Source organism: Lygodium microphyllum, chromosome 12 (assembly GCF_053477565.2).
Source record: "Lygodium microphyllum isolate KBCC chromosome 12, Lygodium_microphyllum_v1.1.10, whole genome shotgun sequence".
In the NCBI taxonomy this organism is placed as follows: Eukaryota; Viridiplantae; Streptophyta; class Polypodiopsida; order Schizaeales; family Lygodiaceae; genus Lygodium; species Lygodium microphyllum.
In genome coordinates this window covers 113,362,555-113,388,936 of record NC_141146.1, presented here as the reverse complement: position 1 = coordinate 113,388,936, position 26,382 = coordinate 113,362,555, and the positions used below count along the sequence as shown (strand labels likewise).

The 26,382-nt window shown below is 41.0% G+C and overlaps 1 protein-coding gene across 3 annotated transcripts in view; it reads left to right on the top strand.

Annotated features, from left to right (window-relative positions):
- The first annotated feature begins 2,073 nt into the window (after positions 1 to 2,073).
- The window catches only part of LOC148028169 (auxin response factor 12-like), a 42,344-nt gene continuing 18,035 nt past the window's right edge, over positions 2,074 to 26,382 (top strand). The window contains exons 1-5 of one of the 3 annotated variants that reach the window (XM_087689848.1): positions 2,074 to 2,663; positions 22,262 to 22,374; positions 22,544 to 22,642; positions 23,153 to 23,209; positions 23,318 to 23,470. In XM_087689848.1, the coding sequence (XP_087545974.1) occupies positions 2,657 to 2,663; positions 22,262 to 22,374; positions 22,544 to 22,642; positions 23,153 to 23,209; positions 23,318 to 23,470 (429 nt within the window). In that variant the 5' untranslated portion in view covers positions 2,074 to 2,656. Of the gene's footprint in view, positions 2,664 to 22,261; positions 22,375 to 22,543; positions 22,643 to 23,146; positions 23,210 to 23,304; positions 23,471 to 26,382 lie in introns of those variants that run through there. The other 2 variants (XM_087689847.1, XM_087689849.1) reach the window with 2 other exon arrangements.

Here is a 26,382-nt window from a genome sequence, read left to right as displayed (position 1 = left end):
GATCCACAAAGTTTGTAAAGATGGCTACATGTCTAAGACTCTTGTTAAACCACTTGATTCATCTTGACTCACTCATATGCACATCTTTTTGAGCTATTGCATCGATGTAATATGAAAGATATGCATTAGGTAAAAGTAAGAATAAGGTCCAATATTTGCTTGCTCATGAGGTGGACATGACTTCCATTCTCTCAAGGGATGGTGAGGATGGATTAATGAAGCCCTCACATCATTGCACTTTGATCGAATGAAACTAAAATACTACAAGTTTGAGAGCATAATATAAAGGCGTATTAAGTGGCATCTATGCCCTGATCCACAAAGTTTGTAAAGATGGCTACATGTCTAAGGCTCTTGTTAAACCACTTGATTCATCTTGACTCACTTGTATGTACATCTTTTTGACCTATTGCATTGATGTATTATGAAAGATATGCATTGGGTAAAAGTAAGAATAAGGGCCAAGTTTTGCTTGCTCACGAGGTAGAGATGACTTCGATTCTCTCGAGTGATGGTGAGCATCCCTTAGAACATATGTCAAAGGCCATGTGTTTAAAAATCCTTCTTAGTTATTCACCTACAAGTCCATAATGTAAGCCTTGGACTATTAACACAATAGCAATTCCGGTTCAAAAATAAAAACAAGCAAGATAAAATCCCAACATGAGATTAAAGGTTGAGAGTCCACATGATCTGACAAATTTCAAGGGGATATGTGCAATTATAGGGAAGTGTGGTCTTGCACATTTCCATGCTAGATGGACAAATACTTTTTCATTTCACAATTTGAGAATATTTTGCACTAATGATTGAAATTCGTAGTAAAGAATAGGGAGAGATGGATATTCCATGCAAATTATAATTGATTGAATTCAATGATTAACTTTGCTACTTGATGAGAAGGAGCATTTCATCAATATCGCACATGGATGTTATATTGCTAAAATTAACAACACTCAAAACTTCACCTCCACACATTTGCCTAATGCTTAAGCATGAAAACTTGAACTCAAACACACTTTAAGTTGGTAGTTGATCCATAGTAGATTGCACATTGAACATGGCTTTAATCATTAGACATAAATGTACTTGTAGAATCCAATAAAAAACTTTAAAGATACTAGGTCGATTATGCAAGCTAGGTTTGTAATTTTTTTGGGTACCTTGATTGTCATTGTTTATTCCATGGGCATCGAGTTCTTGTCCGATGTCATTAGTGGTAAAAATCTCAAAAAGGTAGTTGCATTAAGGCCTAAAGTGATCACTAGGAAGATATATTGGCATCACATCTACCATGATGATCTCATTCTAGATGCTTGATCATTTGCTTGCACTTATCATATCAACACTTGGTCATCCATCAAACTTGGAACCTCATACTTGAAATAGCTAGGGAGGTAGCTTTAACCTCCCTATAAAGGGTGTTATGAGTTGCATATTATTGAAGGTGCTAAATTTGCATGATGTAAGTTACATGGGAGTCTTAAGCATGAGACATCCTACAAAGAATACCACCTTATGACCAATTGTGTTGTTTCCCAATCGTTGCATGTTCGATTTTCTTTTGTTCACATTGTCTCCTGCTCTTTATGAAAACATTATTTATACTTCCATGACGTGTTTGTAAAAGCTATTGCTAAATACCAACTCAGAAAAAATGGTTGTGTCATAACATAAGGTAGGCATCTGGTTTGTCTACCTTAGACAACCTCTCTCTCTACCCTCCCCCCACCCATATGTCTCTTCTTTTTGAGAAGTTAGTTAGAATTTAACATTAATTTAAGTAAACAAATTATACACCGGTATCTAGGTATAAGGCATTTCGACAGAAACTACGTGCCCTTGGGGCTCAGTGAATTGGACTTGGGATAGGTAGAGGTCATGGAGCTAAAAGGGAGGGGGTGGTGGGTGCATCCAAATGAGTACAACCTTGTTTATTTGCACCCACTATCGATGGCACTTTCACTATCCCCTAGAATCATATTAAATCGAAGGTTTAAATAAAAAACTAAAGGTATCATTATCAACAAAATCATCATCTTTCCTTTCTCTTTCTCATGCAATGGACACTCGGAGTGTCAAAACTATAGTTTAACAAGTCATGCTCTTTCGATCTCTCTCTCCCTCCTCCTCCCCCCTCCCCCCATCTCTCTCTCAAAATCCCCTTTCCCATCCAGCACCACCTTTACCTTAGTTGCTTGCATCTAGCTGCCATGCCATATGCTCTGACCGACGAGAGATATTGACTGTGGGAAAGGCAGAGTGAAGTTAAAGGAAGAGAAAACAAGGATGGATATGGAGATTGCAGAGCTCTACTGGAGGTTGAACGATGTCATCCTTTGATGCTAGACTGCATTCTGCACTCGAGACAGTGGCACCAAAGAGGACACAAAGGGAGTTCAAACTCATCATCATCATCATCATCGTCATCACCCTTGCATTATGTTTCCCTCCATCAAGCAGTGAGAAGTTGGATTCAAGAGCTCGCAAATTTTGCGGAATTCAGGCTCAGTTTGCTTCTGGATCAACAGGGATGTGCAGGCACATACGGCGGTTATGTTATGCACGAACCTGATCTTGTTGATCCTCCAGAGCCTGCCTTCCGATCTCTTCCAGTGGATTTGGCTCCCCTTTCTAGTTAATCAACTCTCATCAAATGGAAGGTATTTACTTTCCCAATTAGGCTGCTCTGCATTTCCTAGGATTCCCTGTGCAATGCTCCTCTGAGAGAGAGAGAGAGAGAGAGAGAGAGAGAGAGAGAGAGAGAGAGAGAGATTACCGTCGATAAATTGCCGATATGACCTATAAGACAAGCGAATATGAACGATCAGTCCTGTAAAGGTTTCATCGCGTCCAAGGGTGCTGAAAAAAAGAAGAAGAGAAAGTACAGTAAATTTGACGCTAAAGCTACTTACCTCTGCTAGAAGCTAAAAAACAGCAGAACCAAACGAAAACAACACATCTATTTTCACCTATTTGCAAGATTGCACTTCTAAGCTGTGCCTGACAAACTCAGTTATGTTGGTCCCTGAGATCCAGCCAGCTAGTTCAAGGATAGGTAAGTTAGTCACAACCAGAGCGAGGACATGTGAAAGCCTTTTATTTCAAGAATCTGAGAGACTGGATGTGTGTCGTCTGTGGATGATGCAAGGACCGTGAGAGAGTCGTTTTCTTTATTCTTTTTGTTTGTCTTGACAGTTGCATATTGGTGGAATAGACCTTGGAAGAAGATAATAACAGCAGGAAAGCTTTTGCCTCAAAAATGCTCAGCCTCTTCAGTCAGTTCTGATGCACTTTGATTTCCAATGTTCTTTTGTGGCCTCATTTGACATTCTCTCACCTCTTCAACTTTCAATCCGATCTTATCATCCATACTTTAATACGATTGCAACAATGGCTTCATTTGACATGCTTTGACCTCGGCAACAGTCAATCCAATCTTATTATCCCATACTAGTTTCATGTGGTTGTGACAGTTTTTCACGGCAAGTCCAATATAAGGTCACAATGCAGAATCTTATGTGCATGTATTTATTTATGTGATCCAAGTGAAGGCCAGAGGCCCAAAAGAGATCAGAAAGAGCAGGTCTCAGTGCTGAACAGGCAGCATGGCTGTATTGACTTCTAGGTGAAGAGGTTTGCTATACTTCAGTTAGTTGATGTGTTTCAATGGACACTTATCTCCTTATCTCCCTTCTTTTGTGTTTATGTGTGTGTTGGGGGGGGGGGGGGAAACACTGTCTGTCACTTTAGTGTTTGTAGAAAAGATCCCCTAGCGTGCACAATTCTCTCATATCTAACAATAAAATAGGTGAGAGCAAATTTGACGGCTGTTGGTCTATCTGCTGTAGTAGATGATAATTGTATAAAGATTGCTACAGATTAATGAAATATACTGGTCAATCCGAGAGAGAGAAGTTGCTCATTACAAGCAATCCAAATTGTATAATTCATTGTTTCTACTAAAGCATGCTGTTCTAAGAAGCCCAAAGTTTTGTCCAATGCAAGGAAATTTATTCATTGTTGCAAGCACCTAGAAGAAAACCTTGATAAAGAAAGCCTTACAAGCAGAGGATCTCAATAAGATATTCCTGTTCTTCCTCAAACTTTTACATGAGGTATGATTTTGGTGTGACACATTCTCAATCCTATATCTCTCACGATTCTGATATAGGTTCTATGCATATCGGTATGATTTTTCTGGTACTTATTAGAGTTCACAGTCTCTTCATATGTGTATGCTTTTGGTGCTTCACATTCTCAATCGTAGCACCTCTCTTACCTTTTTCTAGTTCTCTGTTCCTTAATATAGGTACAGGTTCAATTCCATTTTCTCATGTTGATTTAGTTCCTTTTCCCATTAGATGCGTAATGAAATATGCCACCGGGGAAGTGAAACCCAGGGTTTGAACTGATGCACCCACAATACTCAACCCACACTCAAACCACTGGGATAGTTCTTTTCCCATTAGATTCCTTTGTAGGTTTAGGTCCTAGTCATCTATACCTTACCTCTATCTGAGGTGAGTACCACTCTGCCATCCCACACTTGCAGTCTTCATCTCCAAACTCCATGACCATCATCACAGCCTCTAGCACCACCCTGTCGCCTAGGTGACAACTTCCAAGGCTGAGCACTGTTGCTGCTGCTGAGCACCTCTAGATTCCCTGGCGATCATCTTTGCTGTTGTTTGTTGCTGCCAAGTTGCAAAATGTAGGTGTTTGTTGCTGTATGATTCCTTCAGGTGATGTCTACTGCTGTTCTAGCCTTCAATGCTACTGCTGCCCATCAAATGCAGCTGCTGTCCACCAAATGCAGGTCTGCCATGTCTCTAACTGTTGCTGCCCTCCTCAGGACCGGGTTTTCTTCTGCCACCCTGTTGTCCTTCATCAAAATACAGTTTCCATTAAGCTAGCTCAAAATCAATCCTTAATTACCGGCCAATTTATTTGTTTCTTGTACAGCCCCAAAAAGACAAACAATTAAGATAAACTAGATAAACCAAAACTGAGAACTGAGAGTTTTTGGTAGGACAAATGTTTCAAAAAGTTCCAAACCTCTTTATTCCCACTTTTAATGTTATTATGCTCAGAATTCTTCTGGCAGCCACCATCATGTTCATTGCTATCCTTTCAGTCCTCATGCCATCCTTGCTGTTGCTACAGTGTTCATCATCCTTTGATGCACGTAGAAGATAGGTGCTGGTATTTGCTGCTTAGGTGGCCTTATCTACTGTTTGATCTACATCTTCTTGACACAGATCCCCATCCCGTCTTCCCTGCTGCCCAGCCATTGAACAGAGGAGTTAGCTGCCTGAGACTGCTGTAGATGACACCATGCTACTGCCATGGCACTGATGCTGCCCAGCCATCAAAGGCAAGCTCCTGCTGCCTCACGATAGCCCCAAATAATTGTGTTGCTATCTCCTATTGCCTCACTGTTGCTGCTGCTGTCTATACAGGGATTGCTGCCTGCCATGCCATCATTCTACCTGAGAATCCAGATTTCTGCATTAGCTCCCTATCGTTGTGCAGCTGATTGGACCCCTAAACGCAGGTTTGAGAGGCAGTCTGCCACTTGTGTGTTGGCTGGCTGCTCATTCCAGGATCTATTAGAGTACGATATGGTAATCTTGTTTGAGTCGAGGCATCATTGACACCTTCAACACCCCATACTTCTGGATCCTTGAGTTATGGAGACCTATGTGGGCTTCTCTTGCTTATGTTTCAAGCCTTTGCTCTGCTCTAGCTACGTCGTAGTTGGCCCCTCCCCTCCTTGAGCATTCAAGGCATCATCGATGCCTTCCAACTGTCAAAGCGCAGCATTGCGGAAGCAGATGCACAAATTGAGAGAAAGAGTGGAGTGCAGAGAGAGGGTTTTTGTGCAGACAGGTATATCTTGGATATCGTGGAGTCATGTTTGCACCCCCAAATCCATGGGAGGTGGGGCTGTTTTGGATGTGGGGACCCATATGGCAGCCCTCTGTTGGTCACTGTTTTAGGCCTTGTGTATTGGTCAACAACCTTTGACTCTTATTGCTCGTACTTTCCTTGAAGAATGGGACTTGTGGCATGGCAGTACAAGGATTTAGGGTTCGTGGTGGCATGTGCTTAATGTTGAGGCTCACTTTTCTACATCTGCCTTGGGTCTTCTTAATCATTTGGTGTCTTCATGGAAAATCGTCCTTTCCAAGGTCAATTGCCCAGCAGAGGATAGACAAGCGACTAATTCATTGCCGATGGAAATTCTAGTGGTCTCTCCTATTCTTTTGTGGGAAGAAAAATTGGAGGAGAGACCTAAATTTAATCACATAGCACGTCTTGGATTGACCTTGGTGGCTGATGCCACTCTCTTGCCCTGAGGCACCCTGGTGTCCTTTCGCACCATCAAAAGAGTCTTTTGGGTATTGCGTGGCTACAAAGACCTCGGGGGTACAGTCTTTGATATATTGCAAGACTGACAGCCCTTTCCTATTTTGGATTCTGATTTGAGGACTGGGGTTTTGCAGGGCGTTTGATCCTTTAGTCCTCTTTAGTTAATCAAATCTATCATCTCATGATTAGAGATCGTGCATGGATCACCAAAACAACCAATTTTTCTAATAAAGGGAGACAATCCCATTATTATTGGTAAGTATTTAGAGAATGGTTTTCATCTAGCTTGTGGTATTTTGGAAAACCTTTTGATACACCAAAATAGTTACGAGAATCGGCTTTGGGGATTGCACAAATCTAAAGCTTGGGGGAAACTGACAATAATGGAGGGATGGATTAATAAGACACCATTCAAATGCAATGTATTCATTTGGAGAATATTGGTGGGGGGACCTCCCTCTTGTGTCGGCCTTTCATTGCTACAGAGGTATTTCCAATGGGAATTGATTCTTTTGTACCACTACAGCTGAGTCTTCCTGTCAGATTTATTTCCTGCCCTTTTGCTCGGAAGATTTGGGTCCTTCTCTTGGACATTTGGCTTGTGATGGTGGGCTCAAGGATATGTTTGCTTGATTGGGTTTTTGGTAAAGCTAAATACAATGGTTTCCCACAACCTCATATGAAGATCCTCTTTCGCTTTTTCAGATTTTGGTCCTCTTCCAGTTACACAACCCTTCATTCCTGTGTAGAACATGTGTCTTCCTGCTCACCAAACTCCTACTCATTTGAGACCTTTCTTGTAGGCACCACATCACAATGCCTCAAACGCATTTGCACGCTGAACTTCACTTGATTAATCTGATTTCTAAGGTTCCCAATGATAACCTGCTCATGCTTGTTCTATTCTTACCTTCCCAATGTTATTTTGATGCTGGCATATTTGGGTCACTCGCAATGCAGCCATTTTTGATGCCGCCTTGGGCATTCAGTGTTACGTTGTGAAGCTTAAAGGACTTCTGCAGTGCGGCTTGACCTTCTACAGCACGTTGATATCTTGATCAAAGATGATTTAGTTCCTTGGCATATGACAATCTCCTTTGTTCCTTTGCCATGACTTTGTATCTTTTAATGCTTGATGGACTAGAGCCATCCTGTCTTGTAATCTTGCAATCTTGTACTTGTATTTTTTCATAATTAATACAATTGCCTGGTACACACACACACACACAAAGGAAGATGCAAGGTCTTTCTTTGGCGAGTGATCATTGATGGGATGCCCCTTGCCTCGGATCTTTTGAAGCGCTGAATATCGAATGGTAGTTGCTTCTTTTGCATGACCACTATGGAGTCCTCACGTCATAGATTTATCTCCTACCCTTTAGCCAGGAAAATTTGGACTTTCTTGTTAGATATCTGGAGAATTGTGGCAGGTCTGTTATTGCGCCCCTCTAATTGGGTTTTTGCTAGGCCAAAATATCCCACCCGATCGCAACAACATATGAAGCTTGCGTTTCATTTTTTCAGAATTTGGGGTTGTTGGCATAATTGGGTTACCTAGAATGCTTTTGTCTTCGATTCAGCTACAAGTGTTCAAGGACATATTGCCAGGATCAAGGGTCTCTTGCATTGGCAGTTAGATCTTATCCCATATGCTGATCTTCTCCCTCGGGGGGATTTAGTTACTTGGCATACGGCAATCTCCTTTGTGCCATTGCCATGACTTTGTATCTTTTTGTGCATGATAGCCTACAGCCATCCTGCATCTTGTAATCTTGTACTTTTTCTGTAATTAATACAATTACCTATTATGAGGGGAAAAAAAGAGAGAGAGGAGTGCAGGCTGAAGTTTTGCAAACTGAAGCAGAATATGTGCACTGTGAGTGATGGAATATGCACTTGGCACAACCTCACACTTCTGAAAGAAAGCAAAAGTACATGATCACTAGGGCCGGGGCAGCATAAATAGGAGCAGGAAAAGGAAAAGCAGCAGGTTGGCCAGGCCAAATCTGGCTGACTGAATTGCCATGTGGGCAGTGGCAGCCTACTTGGTTGGAACCCGCTTGACTATTTGCAGGTTTGCCCATGCTGCCCCTAATTTGCTTGTGTGCCTAGTGCTGCCTCAAAACTGCCTGCCACCCCTACTTGATTGCCCAAAGGCCCTATTGCTGCAAACTGAAGCAGAATTTTTTGTTAAAAAGAAAGCAAAACAAATCAAGTATTTATATTAAAATTTAGCCTTATTAAGATAAGGCTTATTATAACTAAAGCCTACAAGCAGTCATTCCTGTAATTGGAAGTTCAATTATTTTAAACCCTTCCATCTAAGGCTTAAGGTGTCCTATTAAGGCTTCTTTAAACCACGGCTTTCTCTCAAAAGCTTGTAGCCTATGATCATATGCCTCATGCCACCCAATTGTTATAGCCTTTCACAAAACAATACTAGCATGAACTATGTAAGACTTCAACCTAATGGCTACAATGAATCCTAAGATCTCTGAAATTGTATTAGAAGCATTAATACAAATCAAATTTATAGAGGATGCCTCGACGAAGGCGGATTGACACTTTCAGGACCTGTCTTTACAACAAGCTAGACATCTCTAATTTGGAACAAACATAAGGAACTCTAGAACTTTTGAGGTTTGGTTATATGCTATTATACCATTTAAATAAACAAATTGAAGAACCCTTTCAATCAGTAAGATATTATAAGTGAGTTTCTTAGGTTTTCTTTGTAATTAAAATACTTTATCAGGCTAGAATACTTAGCTAACCACCATTATTTTGTACATGCTTTTCATCATACATCATTTATCTTATTTAATTATATACAATAATATATGTAATTCTAGAAAGTTTTGAATCCAAATTTTACTAATTTAATCATATCTTTCAATAGAATTGTAGATTTATATATCTACATAGATAACTATTATTTGTATTATGTATTTAGATCTTATTCTAACACCACCGTGTAGTAATAAATCTTATTTAGAGATAGCCTAAGTCAAATCTAAGAAAAAATTAGTTACATTAAAATTACACAATTAAATACTTTATTTTCAAATATACAGTCTAGATAAATTGATTGAGAATTTGACTTAAATCTAAAGTTTACAAGATTTATTTCCATATAATATTATGTGTATACATTTATATTATATATATATGATTCATTTCACATCTTTAGATTTTAAAGAATGTGAGATGAAGCCCCTAGATATTCTTACCTAGGCATTCTTAAGTCGCCTAGCTAGTCCCATTGAATCCTTCAAAGTAGTTGCCCTCTTTGTGCAAGACTCTGTATCTATTCTTACCCAAATTTAGGACATAATTGGTAAAGTCTATGGAATATGCACTCGGCATTGTTGAGATATTTGCAATCACACCTACTTCAGTCCCTTTGTGAGAAGCAGTGAGGGCTCAGGACAAGAATCCCATATGCACAGTAGGAGAAAGTACCACCACTCAATTCCTATAAAGCATTGTACTTTCACTCTTTTTCTAATGGAATGATAGTACTCTTTTCTGTCTAGTAAAGTGTCATGTCACTGTCAATATACAAGATTGTGTTTATGAGTCCAAGTCTCAATCTTGGAACCTAATTCACTTGTGTAATAATTTGTCCTAGTCAGGGTCAATGTCTTCACGAGTTCTTTTTTCCTCTTTCAACCTCCATAGCTTCTACATTTGCCATGCTCTAGATCCCTCGTATTTAACATGGTATCAGAGCTCAGCTGAGCATGGCTTAACATGTCTCATGTCTCTTCTCTGCTTCTTCAGAGCCTCTTCACCCCTGGACAACTCAGGATCAGTGTATGTCTTCTTTTCTCAACTTTATCTTCAGTCAAGCTTGTGGCAGCCATAGCCAAACAGCACATAGCTCTGATTGAGCCCCTGGATCTCACACTACAAGCCATTTCAGCTCACAATGTCTTTTGAGAATCTCTTTATCACCTTAGGGCGCAGCTCCCTAGTACATCACAGTTGAACATTGATGATCATTTGAGCCAGTATTTCAGAAATTGAACGTCACTGCCCGTTTTTGCGCCTGTGCTGTTCGTGTTAGCAGAGTATTTGTCAGCTCATGTGTGAGTCTGAGCTTGATCTGGGCTGGGCATTTTTATTAGGTATTTTAGGTATTTTTCTGGTGTGGCATTTTATGCCATTGGGGCATTTTTATGCACCAGTCGGCCAGCATTAATGTTGTCCGACCAGCATTATTGCTCCCCACTTTTTCAGCCTATTTATACTCAGTGGCTCCTCCTCAGTTAGACACATCATCTTCACCATCTGCAGACTCTGTGGAGAGAGGAGCCAGTGCCAGTGCCCACGCAGCCAGTGACTCACTGTTGTATGCGACTGTCTCGTGTTCAGATATATGGATTCCATTTCCCGTGCATACATCTGAGTTCTCATCTGTATCGTGTTCTTTCTTTTCTCTTTTTGTTTTGTGTTTCAGCAGTTTATTTCAGCACATGTTTATGCTTCCACCGCTGCTCCACTTCTGACATGGTATCAGTTTTCAGGATTTGTGTTTCTGCTGTGTTTTCTTGCTGATTTCAGGACTGTTTTGTACCCCTGCTGATCAGACGACTGCTGTCGCAGCCAGGCGACCTGTTTTAGGGTTGTTTTCAGCCTGCGTTTTTTGCAGTTTTGCCATCGCCTGCTGCCTCCGCACCCTCTGCTGCCTACGCACCCTCTGCTGCCTGCGTTTTTCATCTGTAGCTGTTGGCGATAGTTTTCTACCTGTTTTTCTCCAGTTTACAGCCTGCGTTTGGCTGATTCAGCGTCTCTCGTGGCTGGGTGACTGTTACTTCAGGCCGTTTTTGCTGTTTTTGGCAGTTTTTGACTGATTTTTTAACTTTTTGCAGCAAATTTTGTCTTCTATTGATCAGATTTTGGGTTATATTGCATGTGAACTCTCTTTTTCTGTAGTCTGTGCTTGTGTTTTGGCTGTGTTTCCTCTCTAAATTCCATCTCTTCTCTACTTCTCTTCTTATCCTCTCCATATGGCTCCTCCGTGCACTGATGATAAGTTACATATGACCTCGATGCTTCTTGAGCATGATGCATCCTTGAGATTACAGGGGCGGCTTCCGGCACATTATGGAGGTGAGGCTTATGTAGCTTCAGAGAGGGGTGACGGGAAGAAGAAGTCGAAGGCCCAGTGTTACCACTGTGGCAAGAAGGGACATTTGCGGAAGGACTGCAAGAAGTTAGCGGCTTCCAGGAAGAAGGAGCAGAAGACGAAGCGGGATGCTGACTCTACCGATGAGTCCTCTCCTTCATCAGACTCCGACTCCGATCCTCCGACCAAGGTGAAGTCCAAGGCGCGGAAGGGATCCTCTTCTTCGGATCGCGGGAAGGGCTTGGTGGCCCCTTCCTCGGCTGCTTTCTAGTGGTGGTGATGAGGTCATCCCTCACGACTCTCTTGTGCCAGAGAGGGAGTGTGAGCGGGTGTTCAGATGGGGCAGCCGTGCCTCATCTATATTTTTATACAGGTGCACAGGTTCCAGAGAGGGACGTCCCTGACGCATCGACTTCAGTCTGGCGGAATCAAATCCTGGAGCTGGGATTGACATCCAGGTTCATGCTGAGCTGGTTATCTGACAGAGAGCGGGAGGCTTTCGTCTGGAGCTCACATGAGGGGACACTTTGGTGGTCTGGCCAAAGGCGGCGAATCCATGGTCACCTATGTTCAGAGGCATTTTTGACAGGATGGTCCTGTATGCTACTGCGAGACATTGATGATGGACACAGAGACATGCTATGATCTTCTCTATTTTCAGGTGTTTGGTACGATCGACATCGACATTAGGTTCTCTCCGAGGCACCTTGGTGGTGGCTTGATCACCCACTGCTTGGGTATCCATGGTTCTACTTGGTGGTTCTATGTTGTATAGTTTCTGATTCCTTTTCATTGTACTATTGTATTGTATCAGATCACTCATGATCTAAGAGAGGGTGTTAGCAGAGTATTTGTCAGCTCATGTGTGAGTCTGAGCTTGATCTGGGCTGGGCATTTTTATTAGGTATTTTAGGTATTTTTCTGGTGTGGCATTTTATGCCATTGGGGCATTTTTATGCACCAGTCGGCCAGCATTAATGCTGTCCAACCAGCATTATTGCTCCCCACTTTTTCAGCCTATTTATACTCAGTGGCTCCTCCTCAGTCAGACACATCATCTTCACCATCTGCAGACTCTGTGGAGAGAGGAGCCAGTGCCAGTGCCCACGCAGCCAGTGACTCACTGTTGTATGCGACTGTCTCGTGTTCAGATATATGGATTCCATTTCCCGTGCATACATCTGAGTTCTCATCTGTATCGTGTTCTTTCTTTTCTCTTTTTGTCTTGTGTTTCAGCAGTTTATTTCAGCACATGTTTATGCTTCCACCGCTGCTCCACTTCTGACAGTTCGTACCATCAAATCTTCCTCTACGCGACGCCATACTCTTTGTGATCTTAGGGCAATTCAAGCCCACCTTATAAGCCTTCCACCCACCAGAGATTTTCCAAAATAATCACTTGTATATGCTGCTGTAAATGAAAAATCAGTCGCCTGTCTGTCAGAAAATCTAGTCCTCCATAGCCATTTCACTTCAAGCTTTTCTCTCTCTTCATTTTCTCTCTTTTGACACTCAAACCGACCTACTACCACTTTGATTCACTGACTTACTTAGTGATAAACATCAAGGAGAAGACATTTGTGAAGTATCTTGAAGGCTTGGAAGTTTTTTGAAGATCATCAAGTCAAACTCAAGCAACAAACATCAAAGTTCAAACTAGTATCTTTTGATACTACACTGCCATTGCTTGTGTCTTTTGACACGTTAAAAATCAACTCTACTACTGAAAAATTTCAGAGTTTCAAGATTGATTCTTGATGGAAATTATAAAGACTAAGGTTTGAAAGATCTTGAAGGATTTTTTGAAAGGTTGAAGATTCAAGGACATAGTGTCCATTGACACTCACCTAGTGCTTCTTGGCACTTGTACTCAACTACTCTACTGCTGAAATCTAGTGCTGACCTGCTGTTGCTCCAGCCTTCTAACATGGGAAAAGACTCTCCAACTGCTCACTTCAAAGGAGTCGGGTTTCACACCTGGTAGACCCGTATCAAACTCATCTTGATGAAGAAGGGTCTCTGGGCCATTACTAATGAATAAGAGAAGAAGCCCCGGGACGCTGCCCTAGCAGCTACCTGGCAGAAAGCTGATCACAAAGCACATGCCATTATCAAACTGGAGCTAGACAATGGCTATATCCACCACGTGGATAACTGTGAGACTTCACAGGATACATGGAAGAGACTTGACACTTTGTTCGGTGCACAGTCTAAATCATCAAAGTATGGGCTCCTGATAGAGTTTTTTAGGCTTGAAATGAAGTCCAGCACATCACTTGCCACACATCTAAATTACATGAAAGGACTTCTAACCCAACTTGCAGGAATCAACATTAAAATAGAAGAATATGTTTGCATTGGTGTTCTACTTAAGAGTTTGCCTCCTGTATATAATAATGTATCAACTCTAATTAATATGCCAAACCCTGAACTTGTTGATATCCAAACATTGCTGTTAGAGGAGGAAAAGAAGCTAAAAACTAAGGAAAAACCTAGCACCTCTAGAGATGAACATGCATTATATGTTGGCAATAGGTATAAAGGCAGGAAGGATAAACTCTTTTGTGATTTCTACAAAAGGACCGGACACACCGAGAAAAGTTCTGCCATTCCAGAAAGAGATCCCAAAAGGCCTATCTAGTTGTAGTCAAAGAAGAAGAAGAAAACGGAGCAAAGGAAGAAGAAGACCACCAGGAGAAGGACAAACCTCATCAGTCCTTCTATTTAGATTGACTTTTTTAGTTTTGTATTTCCTAGCCCTAATGCCTCAAACATAAACTTGTAAACTCCTCAGTTAGCCTTGTAGTACAGCCTTTGTACACTTTGTGAGGCCCCTGCTACAGCCTTTGGATGTCCATCATGTTTGTGGTACCTACACTTAGCCTTTTTTGTGATAGTCTCTAGTGTTTTGCCATGTGTATGATGTGCCCACACTTTTGCAGGTGTTGCTTTCACTAAAGCCTCTATACGCTTTGTATTTCTGGTTGTGATTGAGGAGGGGTGTTGAGATATTTGCAATCACACCTACTTTAGTCCCTTTGTGAGAAGCAGTGAGGGCTCAGGACCAGAATCCCGTATGCACAATAGGAGAAAGTACCACCACTCAATTCCTATAAAGCATTGTACTTGCACTCTTTTTCTAATGCAATGATAGTACTCTTTTTTGTCCAGTAAAGTGTCACGTCACTGTCAATACACAAGATTGTGTTTATGAGTCCAAGTCTTAATCTTGTAACCTAATTCACTTGTGTAACATTTTGTCCTACTCAGGGTCAATGTCTTCATGAGTTCTTTTTTCCTCTTTCAACCTCCATAGCTTCCGCATCTGCCATGCTCTAGATCCCTCGTATTTAATAGGCATGACCTCACACTTTTGATAGAAAGCAAAAGTACATGATCACTAGGGCTGGGGCAGCATAAATAAAGAAGTAGCAGGTTGGCCAGGCTGAATCTGGCCGACTGCATTGCTATGTGGGCAGTTGCAGCATACTTGGTTGGAATCTGCTTGATTATTTGCAAGTTTGCCCATGCTGCCCCGAATTTTCTTGTGTGCCTTGTGCTGCCTAAAAACTGCCTGCCATCCCTACTTGATTGTCCGAAAGCCCTATTGTCTATCCAAGGGCCCTCCTAAGATCTTGGATGGGTCATAAGACTTGGTGATCCGGAGTGCTGATGTAAAGTGGCTTGAGGAAGAGCTTTGGTGGAGAGATTCGCCAAGTTACCCTTTGTCTTAAGAGTGAGGATGAAGAACTATGAGGTGTCTAAGTGTATGAGTAGTAAGGATAAGCAGGGGGCTAGGGTGGGCAGGTAGAGAAAGTTGAAGCGGGGCCCACAAGTACCTAGGGACGAGGACTCTCAAACTCTGTGCAATTGTCAGCTGAGGCATGGTAACAGAACCAGATGGCTCAGTAGGAATTGCCATGGAGGCAAATTGTAGTATCAACCAGTTGGCAATTGGGTTGGTAGACCCCATGCTGTGAATAGCCCAAAGGTGTGTAAGGTGGAGGCTGAGCCTCCCCCAAAGGTGCATGAGCACCACCTGGAATTGAAGGTGTAGAGTTTCTCAAAGTTGTGTCTACGTTTGAAGAACCCCCCCAGTGTGGTATGTGCAATTATTGGTGGTGTTTGCAATGAAAAGGTGAATGTAAAGTGTGATGCATTGGAAGAAGCGGGTGGGGTGGGTGGGCTTGAAAATTGTGGTATGAACAATGATGAAGATGCATTAAATTGATTTTGAGTGAAAGATGAAAATTGAAAAGATGATAATTAGGCATAATGCATAGAAGAGGAAACACCATACTCATTCCGACTTTGAGAAGCAAAATTCAAAGGAGGAAAGGAAGAAGAAGAGTTACCAATCTCTTTCTTATAGTCACCCCTTCATGTATTAACATTCAAAAATGAAACTTGAATGGGACATTTTACTATGATCAACATATGACACTCTAGCTTCATCTTGATCTTTACCATAATACTGCAAAGGCAGTGAAGTAAAAGAAGAAGAAGGAACAAAAGTGAAAACTGGTGTACCTTGTATTGGAGTAGTAGGAATGGTTTGAAAGTAAGGGACATACTTCGGATCTCTTTCTCTAAGAAGGGGGGGCATCCTTGATGGAGGTCTTGATGGGCCTGCAACATCATTAGATTTATATGCAAACATTTGATGAGAAAGAATCAATGATACCTTATTCAATTAACTTTCGTCGAAAAGCTATTCTTTAAAGCTCTTCACTCTTCTTGGCTCTATGAGCCACGATCAATTGTAGCTCCTTATCTGTGCATAATGATGTGCGTCTCCAACGTAGTTAGAAGGATCTCAGGCGGTGTTTGAACCTTGCAGAGTTGCAAGTGGATGGCACCCCTTCTCAGTTTGTAGCATAGGCTTTTTTGGACATTGAGTAGGTGCGGAAGTGTTCGATGTCATCTTTCCTCTGTAGTTCTTGTTTCTAAAGATGGAGCTTCCCGAAGAAGGGCCTAAGTTTCCTCAATGAGTATGTAGCACTAATACCATGTAATGAAATGCTCGTTTATGGAATATAAACACATTTGTATGATGAATGCATAGATTGATTAAGAAACATAGTTCCGAACAGCAGCAAATGGCTGGATAACAGTGCTGGAGACCCAAATAACAATCCAAAGCAACAAGTTTGCAAGTAGTAACCAAGGACTTCCTTTAGAAGGTTTTAGTCTTTTGTATTTCCTTGTGTCTATGCTATAAGTGACTTGTGAGATTGCACTTACAAAGGTTCTACAAGTAGGGTACATATACAGGGCATGGATCTTTTACAAAGCAGACTCGATCATACGTGGTCTATGGACAAGCGACGCTTTCGTTTCATTGTTAGCTTGTACTGAGTGCAAGGACACGGGACACGCTAATTAAGATACGCCTCACAATCTTGGATGTCAGGACCATCATTATTCTCCATTTGGTCTTTGTTATGATAAACAATATGTTTTTTTTTCTCTCATTGATGATCTTCCTCCATTTTAATCTCTACTTATCTCTCTTAATCTCCATTCTTATATTTTCCACCATTCCTTTTCTCTCTCCCCTCTTTATTTCTCTCGCTACCCCTCTTTCTCTCGCTTTCTTTGTTTGCCTCCTTTCATCTGGGAGTCCACTCATTAGAGAATTGCCATGAAATGACTTCAATACACAGGTACCCATATAGTTATACAACAGTTGGAGAAAGTAGGAGACAAAGCTAGGATCAAGTAAAGATCCATATTTTCATAGCTGTTTATTAGAAAGCCCACAAGCAAATGCTATATTGATACAATATGCTAAAGTGCATCACACATGTATCCTTTCGTAACAAGGTATTACTTCAATGATTCCTCTTGGCAAGGTTTTAGAGATCAGAGTTGCAAGGTCTTTATCGCCACAAAGTGCTCGTACAAGGAGTATGTTTCATATACAAATCTGAAGTGCAACTCCTCAATATATAAAAGATTGAGCCCAAGGTTCAAGAGAGATGATCGAATACATGGATTATTGACATACATTTACAACATTTCTTGAGGCAAAACTCATGATGAGTACATCTGAGTTAGCTCATAGGATTAGTGTAAAAGCAAGTTACTTAAGTTGACATATCAAAACTCCAAGGACTCAACTACAAATTCCTTACTATCTACTCAAGAAAAACCCCTCCAACATTTATAACTTGGCCTTTTAAGTAACAAATTACCTGAGACAAGTAGCCTCTTCTCAACACTGTTTCTAGCTAAAGACAATCCTCCTCCTTTGAAAGTGCTAACCAATGGAAGGATCAGCCTCCTTGCCTATGTTCTTCCTGGCTTCAAAGAGAGAGAGAGAGAGAGAGAGAGAGAGAGAGAGAGAGAGAGTAAGCAAAATATCTTCATGATTGACCATAAGGGTACAAGTAGGAAAACCCACAGTTCAAGCTTATGAAGCTTCCTTTAAGTCAAGGAGAGATCAGGCCAGCAGCTTCCCAAAGCTTGCAAATGTCAATATCTTTAGTGTGAGTTGTCAAAGCCTCCTTTTGTTAATCTTTACAATAGGTTGAGTCCTTTTGAATGGATAGTACTCCAGATCTCAACAACCCCAAGAGCTCACATGGTTTTGGGGTAAAAGGGGAGAAAGATGGCTTGTAAGAAGGACAACAGCAGCCCATGGCCATGTTGAGAAACATGGATCTTGAGCATGCTTTAGCTATGGAGGATAGAATACATAGATATGAACCATGATGCCATAGACAAGAGACAATGATTGTTACTCAAGTGAATTAGGTTCCAAGATTAAGTGCTTGGACTCATAAACACAATCTTGAGTAGGATATGACAAGAACATAGATTGGAAGTACAAGGTACAATAGCATTGCCTTGAAATAAGAATAAAGTACATGCTTATGTAGCCTTTGGGTTGTTTCACTTTCCTCGCTGTGCTTATGGGATACAAAGCATCTCTTCGTAGAGCATATATCATTTGTTATATCTTTCAATACCTCCTCTCAAATGATGAGTTCCTACACTTGCTGGCTTTTGCTCCCCCTCCCCCTTACATGATGAGATGGCCCGAGAGACTAGGTCATAGGCAGCCGCCTAGTCAAGTTAAAGCTTGAAATTGTACATCTTTGGCAAGGGTTTTTACGAAACAACATTCTCTAAGGGAAATAAAATCCACTATGGGAAAGATACAATGAAAATTTATTCAAAACAATCTATCAGAGTTGTTGGTGATAGCGGAAGCATTTTCTTCATCTTTTTCATTTATGAACTGATTTTGATGGTTATCATTCTGCACCTGTCGTGCTCTTTTCCTGTGGAAACATTCATTGGCCATGTGCCCAGTCTTACTACAATAATGACATGTGACCTGATCCTTGTTGTTGGTGTTGAATTCTCGTCCACGTTCTTTTGCTCCATAAGTTCCCTTGGTGTACAAGAGATTTTCCTTTGAGATGATTTCTTTTTCATCCTTGCTTTTAAGTTTACTTTCTCTATCAAGTAGAGAATGCTCAATGTCTTTGAGTGAGAGATTAGGAACATTACTTAGGATAGACACAAGGTTCTTATACGGTTCTTAATTTACACTTGCTAGTAGCATTGCGATGGCTTCATCCTCATCTATGTTCTTCTTTAAAGTTACAAGTTGAGTTTTTAGGCTCTTAAACTTGTTAATGTATATAGTCATAGAAGAACTATCATTTACATCGAGCTTATAGAACTGCATGAGTAATTTTACTTTTGAGTTGTTAGCTTGAGTTCCAAAGATCCTGTCAAGCTCATCCCGTGCATTTTTTGTATCTTTGATGTTGGAGATATGGTGCAATACATCATTAGATAGTCCCCAGACAATGATGCCTAGAGCCTTGTTGTTCATTTTTTTCCACTCTTTTGTCTTGAACTGGACTTATTCAACGAACCATTCTTCATCATCTTCCTTCTTGCAATTTGCATCTCCTGTATCATCCTCAAATAGATCTCAGAGGTCTTTCCTCATGAGATGGTACATTGCCTTTTCTTTCCAGGCATGAAAGCCTTCACCATTGAATTTGGCTATTTGCTCAAGTTGAGACATTTTGAAGAAGGTCTTACCACGAGTATACTTGGGTAGTGTCTCTTCTTTTACAATTAGATTGAGGCTTACAAGGGATTTAATCAATTGGGCATTTCACATTAAAAATCTTTATGTTTGTCATTGCAAGAACTGAAGTAAAAACAACAAATGAGTTATTCTTGGATGTGTCAAAAAACACAAGTGCGAAGAAGCACTAGATAAGTTTCAAGAGATACTATCTTGATGAGCCTGATGTTTATGCTTGATCTTCTTTTTGAGCTTGAGTATTCTAAATCTAAATATTCTTAATGAGGGTTGCAGTTGCTTGTTGATTTGTTGTGATTCCTTGCTGGATACTGAGTGTTATAGTAGATTAGACTGGCATTGACCAGCTTGAGCTGAAGGAAGTAAAATATCGAAGTAAAAGATGAGCTTGAAGCTTAAAGGCTATGGAGTCCACAGTTAGGGTTTCTGAACCCGACCGGTTATTCCTTTACAGTAGCATGTAGAAGCGATCAATGCCCGAGATATTTGGTGAGGAAGAAGCTCATATAGTGTACTAACAAATCCCTATGGTCGCATATTGAAGCATGCTTCTTGTTAGGGGGTGTACGACCAGTGTATGTGCAGATCTGGACAGAGATTTCCAATTTCTGCAATGCTCGGCTCAGGGCAGGGCAATGTTGATGTTTGAAGTGATACAGAGAAGCTTTAGTAGTAGGGAAACACTTCTCTAGAAGGAAACTCAGTGAGATTTGGCATGTAGAGAGAGACATGAGAACTCCGAGTAGGCAGGGTCCTGCAGGCTATGGCTGCTATAAAGGTAGGGAGTGTAGATGAAGTTGCAAATGAAGTCAACCACTTGGATTGAGGTGGACAGAGATGAAGAGGAGCTGAGAGAAGAGATTTCGGAGTTGAGCCATGCCCACCATGGCTCTGATACCATGTTGAGAAACACGGATCTTGAGCATGCTTTAGCTGTGGAGGATAGAATACATAGACATGAAACGTGATGACATAGACAAGAGACAATGATTGTTACTCAAGTGAATTAGGTTCTAAGATTAAGTGCTTGGACTCATAAACACAATCTTGAGTAGGACATGACAAGGACACAAATTGGAAGTACAAGGTACAATAGCATTGCTTTGAAATAAGAACGAAGTACATGCTTATGTAGCCTTTGGGTTGTTCCACTCTCCTTGCTGTGCTTATGGGATACAGAGCATCTTTTCGTAAAGCATACATCATTTGTCATATCTTTCAACAGGCCATAATATCATTATGATGAGGGGAGGAAGAAAACGATAGTCATGTCTTACCATAATGGTCCTCTTCTCCACTACAAAGCTCAATGATCATTTATAGTGCTCCTGGAACTCTTCAGCTTGTCCACCATTATAGTCCGTGTGTCCAACATGCCAAGTATCCGGCTCATGCATTGTTGTGATACCCTCATAGGCTCCTTCCAAGCTTGCTAAATTACTTACGTGAGTATGAGATCTGTGGAGCATCAGATACAATTACTTACGTGAGTAGTCATCTTCATTTCCCACAAATAGCCTTTATACAGCTTTTGAAAAATCCTTATTTCAACCTTATCATAACCCTCATTCTCATGCTGCAAGGATTAAGCCCATTTGAGGTTTAAAAAAAGGTGCTCTCATGACAAAACTGCCTGTGACATCATCATTGCTTACTAGGTGTCCGTGCCTTTGTGAATTCTTGAGTAATCCCCCAGCCACCTTGCCATAAACTACCTTTATAGTCTCTTTCCACCAAACCTTGACCGATACAACACAAGGACCAATACCAAATATTACAAGAATTCTTGAGAGATCCTAGTACTATCTATTTGTGTGCTTCCTAGCTACATGTGCAGCTAACACTAGTGAAAGACCATAACGTACATCATTTACAAGTGCCTTTCTTGGGCTGGCGAAAAGAGCCCATCAATTCCTCAGCTGAGTTATGATTATGACATCGGGGATGGTTGCATGGGTCATGAACAAAGGCCCAGTTTGCGGATGCTCTCTTCATATCCTGGCTGAATTATTGGGCCATCTGGACTTCCAGATTGTCTGTGATCAATTTGTATTTGCAGGTTAGGGTATCATTTTACTTTTTCGAAAAGGTTACTCTAGCAGCCTCTTGTTATCCTTGGATATTACTATAGAATGTTTTTGTTAAATAAAGTAATAAAAATTTCTTGGAGAAGAAAAGAATATACATTATGTCAACATTGTGATTTATGAAGCTCATTTGAAATGCTAGTTTGGATTGGAAACTATGGTTTTGTGATTCACTGTTTATTGACACAGATCTATATCTATTTGTTTATTTAGCATTCAGACCTCTTTGACACGTACCAGGCAGCACAACACAGTTGATAAACCTCATGATTGTAAAATGATTATGTTCTTTTCATGGTGTTAAAGATGAAGAGATGAAGTGTTTGTTCCTTTCCTTTCCTTTTAACCATCCACATATACCATGCTCAATGTGCTAGTAGCAACTATAATACACATACAAGGTATTTATTAATATAAATGAATAATCAAGCAGTAGACATGTATGTTCGTATGGGGCTTAGTAACTATGTACTAAATCAGAATTGGTGTCTAATACAACAAGGACAGGGCACAATAACTTCTAATTTGAATCTCTTGTTGCTTATCTCAAGATAATGCAAAATTGTATTCACTGTGAGGAATCTTGTTTTGCAGGGGAAAGGAGGAGTGTTAACTCAGAGTTGTGGCATGCATGTGCTGGACCATGTGTCTCATTGCCATCTGTTGGAAGTCTAGTAGTTTACTTTCCACAAGGCCATAGTGAACAGGTTACTTTTTAAGGAAAATGCTTACCGAGCATGATACATCTATAGGGCCTGTAAAGCTAGTGAAAGTGCTTTAACACTTCACTTTACTTTGCAACAAACAGCTATTGATATTATCAAGCGATGTTGAGATCAAAACGTGGAAGCTCAGATGTTGTTTGTTTTCTTGTAGGTTGCTGCTTCAACACAAAAGGAAGTGGATGGGCACATACCGAACTATCCAACCCTTCAATCCCAACTTGTTTGTCAGCTCCATAACATCACATTACATGTGTGTGTTTTCTTCACTTTTTCCTTAATGCCTCCTTTTATTTCTGTGCTTATCAATAGCTTTAAATGTTCTTGACTATATGCTTATGTTCCTTGGAGATGTCATTGTCTTTTCACATTTAGTAGAAAGAAGTAGCTAGAGATAGGAAAACACATTTGTGGGGTTATAACAATGTGAGTATTGTTCAACTCAGAGTGATTGTATGTGTTAATGGATAACGGTGACACTCTTACTGAGACAGCTTCCAACAAAACACTAGGTATCAAAGTAAGATAACACACCTATTGACATTTCTCCCCAGAAATCAGACCAGAAATTCTAGTCATAGAAAAATGCCAAAGTAGAGATTGTGCTAAAGTATGGAAGCGGAAAACACTACCAAAGCATTCATATATGCTGCCTCGAACAACACTTAATTCTGAACATTAAACTTTTATGTGAAAACTTCTTGTAGAGGTACAAGAAAGTTGGTTTTTCAAAATCATTTTAATGGCGTGCTTGCCTTTTCAGGCAGATGCAGAGACTGATGAAGTATTTGCACAAATGACTTTGCAGCCTGTAAATGAAGTGAGTAGATGTCCTCTAATTCAATGTCTGCTGATATTCAGTACATGGAATTATGTGTGCTTGTAAGTCAAGTTGGAGGCTCTAAGTTTAATTAGTTTATTTTTCCAGCAAGACAGAGAGCTGTTTCTGCCTCCTGATGTGGGCACTCAAAACAGGCAGCCCACTGACTTCTTTTGTAAGACCTTGACTGCAAGTGACACTAGCACTCATGGAGGCTTTTCTGTGCCACGTAGAGCTGCAGAAAAAGTTTTCCCTCCACTTGTATGTATCAAGATTACTGTTTTTTGTATCTTTACTCTTACATTTCTATTTTGGTAGTTCTATGCCTATTAAAATTGTCTGTTGTTAAGCTGGTGGACAATCCATCTTGTGTGTTTGTAGAAAAAATTTAATTGTGGTTTCCCCTGACAATCCATCTTCTTTTTGCCTGACAATGTGAAACATTCTGCAAACCCTTATGCAAGCTCTTCAGTTGTTTGGACAGGCTCCTGGTTTGTTTAAAAATATTGTGAACCCTTAGGAAGCAGATTGTCATCAACTTTGATGGCCTGGATGTATTCTCCCATCTACTGTTTTTTTGGCACATGGGATATCCATTGGTATTATGTTGTGATGATTGAATGAGTGTTGCAAAACATCCAAGTAAATTTAAATGTTAGAAATTGCCCACTTAGCCTCTTTATGTCAGGGGGCGAGAATTGTGCTATTGATCATGATGGCATACACAAAAGTTATTATTGCCATCATTGATACGGCTGAAAGCTAGATGCATTTTTAAATATCCCAGACTATTGTTGGGTTTGACTCACGCCTACGCTCACAGAGGAGTGTCGGTGATCCATGGTAGGACACTCCAGTACTTTTTATTCTCCTTATGAGAGGGTTTTTCTTGTTGGGTTTGACTCATGCCTACGCTTACAAAGGAGTGTCGGTGATCCTCAATAGGACACTGGGCACTTTTTACTCTCTTTACGGGAGGTTTTTCCCCCAGATTTATTTCCTTTTATTTTATGTGCCTATGTTACACAGTTTGGTCACTTTTCGTGTTTTACACTTTTTGGGTGTGAACACACACTTGCAACCCTAATGTTGAAGGGTTGTACTTTGTACTTGCATCTTACACTCTTCAAACTATTGCATTGGGTGTCATGCTATCACATTCTCACACACTCTCTTCATTGTCAACTGTACTCTCAGCTAAGCTTGAGCTTCGATCTCTGCGCATTCTCTCACCTCTCACATTTGGTATTAGAGTAGCCCTTTGCTCAGCTCAGCTCGTTTGCCAGTCTCTCCCACTTGCTGGCCAGCACCGCCAGTGCCGCTTGGCCTAGCTCTGTTCACTTGCCAGTTGCGTGAGTGCCCACCCTCTGGTCTGTCCCTACGCCACCTCCAGTAGCGCCTGTTGAGCAGTCGCCTTGCCCAGTTCGCCTCTAGTGCTTGCAGCGCTTCCACCTGCAGCACCCGCCAGCTGAAACATTGCCCACTTGTCTACGCTGCCCTTTGCAAGCATCGCGTGTTTGCGCCGCCCGTGCAGTTCATTCTACTCCCTACACCCATTGTGCAGGCGCTGCCAGCACTACAAGCACCCTGTTTGCGCAGCCCGCCCGCCTCCAACTTGAGCTCCACTAGCATCTGCCTTGGGAGGCTGTCTCCAGTTTAGCCATTGCTCCGCTATAATCGACCTGCCACAGCTCAGAATCAAAGGTAAAATAATAATATTTGATCATTTTTAAATTTAGATCTCATTCATTAGAAGGGGGTTGTGCCCAGTCAACATCTCTCTACTCTTGCAAGTGTTTGGGACACATTTCTCGTAGAGATTTTGTGAAATTTTCGGTCAGAATTTTGGGGCTTTTGTTGTTAGCTCTAAGATTAGCAAATGTACATAAGTGATAGTTTGAAATAGATTGATTTTGTGCATTTTGAGACAAGAAATTTTGGGGCTTTTTCATTTTTAGTGCTGCTGGGCATTGTTTGCACCTTGGATAGTGTGTGCTTCAGATAGTTTTTGATAGAGTGTGATTAAATTTGCTAATTACAGCAACGTGTTTGCTGTAATTTCAGGAAATTTTGAGATTTCCAGGCTGGTCTAGCTCGAAGTATTGTCCTTTTGCTCCTTGATCAGTGACATTTATCATAGCCAACCAAGGAGGTGATATATTTACATATGTGTCCAAGGAGGATAGATTGGATGGTAATAACTATTCTCTATGGTCTTTTATGATGAAGAATGTGCTGATTGCAAAGAATCTTTGGGATTATGTTAGCGGTGAAGAAGTTAGGCGTGGAGTTGTGGCTCCAGCTACACCTCCCTCAAGACAATGTGGACAATGGGCAACTCAGCCCACTCAACCTGTTTAGCCCGCTCTAGCTCTGCGAGTTCCCCAAAGATCAGCAGCACAAAAGGCATGGGACACACGAGATGCTTAGGCTTTGTTGCTGATTGCATTGGTAGTTCAACGGTCCATCATCCCACACATTTGATTTGTAGCTTCTTCACGAGAAGCATGGTTGACCTTAGAGCAGATGTTTGCTAGAAAGAATGAGACACACATCACTTTCTTGAAGAAAGAGCTTGAGATTGTGAAGATGGATGAGGGCGATTCTATGTAGGATCATCTACATAAAATTCAGGACATGTGTGAGCAGCTTATAAATGTAGATGAGTATTACTTAGATGCGCAGTTGATATCTACTACTTTGAAATCATTGCCGCCCTCGTATTTGGCCTTTCATATGGCCTTGACTCTCATCGTGAGGATTTTCCCACAACCACCTACTTTCCTTCAATTGGTCAGTTTGCTTTTAGAGGAAGAGCAAATAAGAAAGAACAATGGTGTTTATGTTATAGTCTCTAAGTAGGCTTTTATAGCAAGATAGAAGGATAAGGACAACCAAACTGAAAATGCTCTGCAGAGCTTTGGGACTTCAGGTACTTCACAGGGCAGCAAGAAACAGGGGGGGATGCAAGCTAAGAAGGGAAGGTGCCACTATTGCAAGAAGCTAGGATACTACATCATAGAATATAGAAAGTGCATAGCCAAGGAGGAGTTAGGGATGTCCGTTTCTGATGCACCTTCCACTGCTACTGAGTCCGCGTCTTTTGTTTTGCAGACCGGGACTATTGTTTTTACACATGCAGCTATGACTGTTCTTGGGTTGATAGAGCATTT